This window comes from Rutidosis leptorrhynchoides, chromosome 5, assembly GCF_046630445.1.
Source record: "Rutidosis leptorrhynchoides isolate AG116_Rl617_1_P2 chromosome 5, CSIRO_AGI_Rlap_v1, whole genome shotgun sequence".
Lineage (NCBI taxonomy): Eukaryota > Viridiplantae > Streptophyta > Magnoliopsida > Asterales > Asteraceae > Rutidosis > Rutidosis leptorrhynchoides.
Window position 1 is genome coordinate 319,835,072 of NC_092337.1, and position 5,634 is coordinate 319,840,705.

At 33.2% G+C, this 5,634-nt stretch overlaps 1 protein-coding gene across 1 annotated transcript; it reads right to left on the reverse strand.

Moving 5' to 3' along the window:
• Positions 1 to 2,442: 2,442 nt before the first annotated feature.
• Positions 2,443 to 3,322, reverse strand: LOC139846484 (chemocyanin-like). The gene is made up of 2 exons (XM_071835970.1): positions 3,157 to 3,322; positions 2,443 to 2,942 (listed from the first exon to the last, which is right to left on the reverse strand). The coding sequence occupies exons 1-2, from the start codon at positions 3,320 to 3,322 to the stop codon at positions 2,443 to 2,445; spliced, it is 666 nt and encodes a 221-aa protein (XP_071692071.1).
• Positions 3,323 to 5,634: the final 2,312 nt, after the last annotated feature.

Below are 5,634 nucleotides of genomic sequence, written 5' to 3' on the forward strand. Positions count from 1 at the left end.
TCACGAAGCTTGATAGAATGTAACTTCGAAAGAAAAGCCTTGTGTTCCCGTTCAAGCACATAAAGATTTTGGCTACGCCGACCTGTAGCTAGAACATCTTTTGTGAAACGATTCTGAATAACAAACTCATGGTTATTAAATAATATGTCAACAGGATTATCAGATGTCAATTTGCTAATGGATAAAAGATTCTTGGTAATATAGGGGACAACAAGAACATCTAGCAGTTTAATATCCTTAGAGATGAGAGAAGAGCCGATATGTGATATCGGTATCGAGTTACCATTACCAACCATGACTTTCTCATTACCTGAGTAGGGTGCGACTGAGTCAAGATGAGATAATGATGGAGTCAAATGTACGGTAGCCCCTGAATCAATATACCAAAGTGGAGAATTAGAGTTCAAACGGCTATTTGCATGAAAGGCTTGATCTAAGTTAGCATCAAAAACAGATGAGTGAGATGCATAAGTATGGAGATCGAGACATACAGAAGCATAGTGCCCGTTATTACGACATAATTGACAACGAGGAGGTCGTCTGCCAAAAGCACGGCTCATGATGACCTGTCTATTCACGGGTACAATCGCAACTCTGTTTTCTTGCAAAAAAGAGTTTTTCTTTTTTTTCGTTTAAATACCAACTGAAGATAACTCAAATAATTATGATTTTTCCGTAGCTTTGCATAAGTGGATAATTCCCAAGAAGAGTGGGTGAACCAATATTGAATTGGTTAATAAATACTCCGTATTCAAAATAGCTTCTGTTCGATTATCGATAAGAGGACTGAGCACTAGAATGAATATAGATATAATATGCAATTGAAATAAAATATTCAGTTACAATATTCAATTTGGGTGTATGTAGCATGTACGTGAGAATAAGATCGGAGTATGTACCAAGATAAGATGTCGACCAGAAAGATATAAGGAAAAAAACGGAGGGGGTGATTCGGAGTTAGGGATCAATTAGGCTGTTACCATATAAGAAATAATCTCCACACTTTTAGTGGGATTGATATATTTACAAATAAATATGGATACAAAATAAATTTAAAATATACATCAACTTATTCTCCAAGTATAAGATATAATCCATAATTACGTAATATCTCTAATACCACCCTCCTCCCGGAGCTCCTACAAACACCAGTTTGAAGAACATCCCAATGATGTTTATTAGAACTTTTGCCATCATTGCTCGGGCCATCGTTGTGTTCTATTGGTCGAAAGTTTGAGGTTATGAAAAGATTGTTATGAGGTTTGGAAGAAAATTAACTCATGTTTATATACACGAATGTGACATTAGTTTATGTGTTTAATTATTAATTGAACATATATTGATTCCAAGTTGTGGTCACCATTTTGATTTTGGAATTGATTTGGTAGACGGAAGGTACATCTGTTGACCTTTCAATGCATTACTTTTGCAATCTGATTATAACAATTTTTGGTCGTTGTATAAGTTATGGATCAGTTGACCTTTCAAAGTTTTAACATAATACATGATGAGCTGTTTTACGTGCATCCAATTATGCTTCTCACGGTTGACCTTTTATTCTTGACTTCTTGTTCTTAATTCTCCCTCAAGAAGATAGCCTAGTAGTTGCGGTTTATCATCGGAACAGGTTTTTGCTTCGAACCTCATTTCTTGAGAGGCCAGTAAAAAGGTCGAAAATTGTCACTAGCTTATATCAATGTAATAAAAAAATTAGCATGCATGGAAATAAAAAAATCTTATCAGTTTAACTTATTCATATTCTTAATAAAAACAATAATCACACAATAAATGTCATTAAATACGCTATGATCATCACCATATCCTTTTTGTGTAGATGGAAGATAATGCAAGTTTTGAACCTTAATTAGTCAAATTTATAAATTATAAATTATAAATACTGTAAATTAATTAATTTCCTGAATATAACAACTACGTACTTCTCATTTTAATTTTTCAAAATGCAGATATTCAAACACCTCCACCAATTATCACAAATATATACACATTTGTTAATCCCGGAACTTTGACCCCAACCACATTTTATCTTTTGAATTAATGTACTAGCTTTCTTATCTCTTACAAAATACGAAGGTTCATTGGGTCGGTTCGATCTCGTGGATGATTGATAAACATGTGTATTCTCACTAATCCAACAATAATTTCGATTCCGCATTACATAACGATTCGAAAGGACAAAATACGAAAGTTCATTGGGGTTTTCTAGGTATAAAAAGATAAATTGGCTCAAAAGCTGAAAAATGTGAAGTACATTATGTTTTTAGGCAATTAACGTTGTACTGTAGTAAATATCAATTTTCTTGTCCGGGTCATCACAACATTATTCATTATTCATACTCATAAAAATAATAAATTTCAAAGCATAGAACTAATGGAAATACATGATCAGTAAACATCCCAAGATGAATCAAAGAAAATATTAGCTTATATCATCATAAAGAACCCAATTCCCCCCATAGAAATAGAAGTCAGCTTTAGTGTTGTAGCAGATGATGGTGATGGTTTTGCAGGTTCATTACTAATCGTAGGTCCGTTTGAAGTTACCGGCGGTGCTGGTGAATCATCAAATGATGGAGGAGGAGATTCCACCGAAGGTGGTGGTGAGTTGGACGATGGAGGAGGAGTGGTGGTAGTACTTGGTGGTGGAGTGGCGGTGGTTGGTGGTGGCGAGTCAGATGATGGAGGAGTACTGGTGGTGGTCGGTGGTGGTGCAGAAGATGCCGCTGATACGGTGTCAATTTCAACTTTCATTCCTTGATCACAATGGCCAGGTGTCCCACAAATGAAATATCGGCTTCCAGCAGCCGTTAGCGTGACGGTTACGGGGGTAAGAGCGTTAGTAGATATTGGGTTACTTGTCGTGCAAGAATCATAATCATCCTTAGAAACTTCCAATACACTGTGGTTCGGTAAAAAGTTGAAAACTGCAAAAACAAAGTAATCAAGAAGATTGTTTAGAGGGCCTTTCGATGTGCATTTTAAAGATAGTAGACTATAAACGGCTTATATACTCGGATAAATATCTTCTTGAGTGCAATAAAGGGGTAATTGAAGAACCAAAATATTTAACTTTGGGTTCAATTATCGTGAATAACCATAGTCGAAAAAATTGGTTATATAATCATATGACAGTTTTACCTAAATTATCGCCTACGTTGAATGTTTCGCCTGAAGCCCACGAAGCGAAGTTAGTTGATGTGTCCCACCCTCCTGAGCCGCCAACGGTGTGATCCACGGCTAAGGCCAATTCAAAGAGCATGACAACAATGCTCAACAGAAACTTCAACATCATTGCACTGGCCATCGGTGTGTTCTATTGGTCGAAATGTTGAATGACTTTTGGAAATTGACATATATTTATATACATAAATTGAAGGTGATCACATTAGTTTATGTGTTCAATTATTAGTTGAACTAGTATTAATTGATTCCAAGTTGTTATAATGTCCACTTTCAATTTGATTTGGGGATTGATTTGGTAAACGAGACGAGGATTGAAGTTGTCAGTTGACTTTTTATTGAGTAGTAATTAATAATCACCGGGTTTATAAGTAAGTAGTTATAGCTATATGAGTGTTACTCGTATTATGTACCGAGTATGACTTAAGGAAAATATTAGGACATATTAGGTAGAAGAATGGTGGTTGTCGGTTGATGGGTGATAGAAGATGGAATTGTGTTGGGTTAGTTCACAGATTAAGAAAGAAGGAAGAATGAAGGATGAGTTGGTGTTCGTTTTAGTGAGTCTGCTTATGTGTATATGTATATGCAATACATTATCTCAAGATATTATTTGATGACATGAAAAAAAACAGTAAACTCCAATACATGTTGAATTGTGTAAGGATGGCAGTTTGACAAAAAGAGAAAACAGAATCTCTAATACGCAATAACAACAAGAAAATAACAAAAATACATCCTGTCACTTTTGACATTTCAATACGCACGTAAATGATATTTGTTTATTTCTTACCGACAATTTTCACGTACTGCTAAATCGTACTCCGTTGTTAAATCAATGGCGGATAAAAAGGTCTCAGAAAAATCTCAAACTTTTAAATTAAGTGTCTTTATTTATTGAGGTCATTATGATATAAAATTTAGTCATTAATTTAATAAATAAAAAGTACATCAACTGCCCCTCTTATTTATGAGTAAAATATAAAAAGCGCTAAAATTAAATAATTAGATCCTAAATATACTTTTAATAAGACTATAACTTATATAACTCATTTTCGGATCACCGTTTATTTTAAAATTATATAAGTTTGAATTAAACTTGTTTAATATCAATCGAGACATCAAACGAGTATTACAATCATTAAATATTTATTTTCAACATACTTTATTTATATATATAGATATATTTTAAATAATTATTATTATAATACCCTATTTTTATTTATTTAATTTTTAATAACAACAACATATAATACTTCAAATTATATTTCGAATTATTATTTATATATACATACACACATATCTATTTACAATTAATTGTTCGTGAATCGTCGAGAGCAGTCGAAGGTCATGAATATATGAACATCGTTCCAATGTTTTCTAGACTCAACATTACATACTTTGCTTATCGTATCGAAATCATATAAAGATTAAGTTTAAATTTAGTCGAAAATTTCCAGGTCGTCACAGTACCTACCCGTTAAAGAAATTTCGTCCCGAAATTTGAGTGAGGTGGTCATGGCTAACCATAAAAATGTTTACATGACAAATATGAGTTGATAAATGGTGTTTTATCATTATTGACTAATATAGATAAAACGATTCGATTAGGTGAAGCGTACGAATGAAGCTGTCACAACAGATTGAAATAGAGATTTAACTTTTGACGTAGTCACGGTGGAAATTAGAAAATAAGGTGCATCTTAGCTTTTGACGTTGTCTTGGTTGAATTCCGGTATTCAAGGAATTTAAAGAAAATCTTCGAAATCTAAAGATTTGATTCTTCGACGAGTAAGGAAATTAAGATCTCTTTAATTAAATGCGGTTATCTGCCTAGATTACTTTGTCTAATAATTCCATTATAAATTAAACTCTTCCGTTCCATTATTCTCACAATTCCTATACTTTCCTTCTTAGTTCATACATCCAAAAGATTGTGAAAATGCTTAATCCGGTTCTAATGCTTGATAATTTCATAATTATCATTTCTGTCATCCTTCTTTTCAATCTTCCACCAGAAGAATCTGTTTACTTTTACTATTACCTTAGGTGATACTATTCTTAATTCTACCGTGTCTTTATATTACTATTCGTATTAATATCCACAGTTTGTAACCTCCATGTTGTTATTGGGCTTTATATTTTCTCTTATATTTTGGAGCTCTTTGCCTTTTTATTCTCTTCTCGACCTCTAGTAAAGCGAGTAATGGTCTAGAATTCGTAGGTATGGAGTTTCGAATGAATATGACTAATGTTCTAATAGAGTGATTATAATATCACGATCTTGAGTGGTTAGATTATCATAATTCCAGAGAAAATATAGAACTATCAATAAATTATGTTCTGGATATGTTTATATATAAGGTAGAATGTAAGAGTCGTGTAACATGGCACATGATGGCGTTATAATCTGTGAATCATCATATTTCATTCGAA

Coding starts and splice junctions, on each gene's coding strand:
- LOC139846484 (XM_071835970.1), bottom strand. CDS start 3,322: ATGGCCAGTGCAATGATGTTGAAGTTTCTGTTGAGCATTGTTGTCATG. Junction 2,943..3,156: donor CAACGTAGGCGATAATTTAG/GTAAAACTGTCA, acceptor TTGTTTTTGCAG/TTTTCAACTTTTTACCGAAC.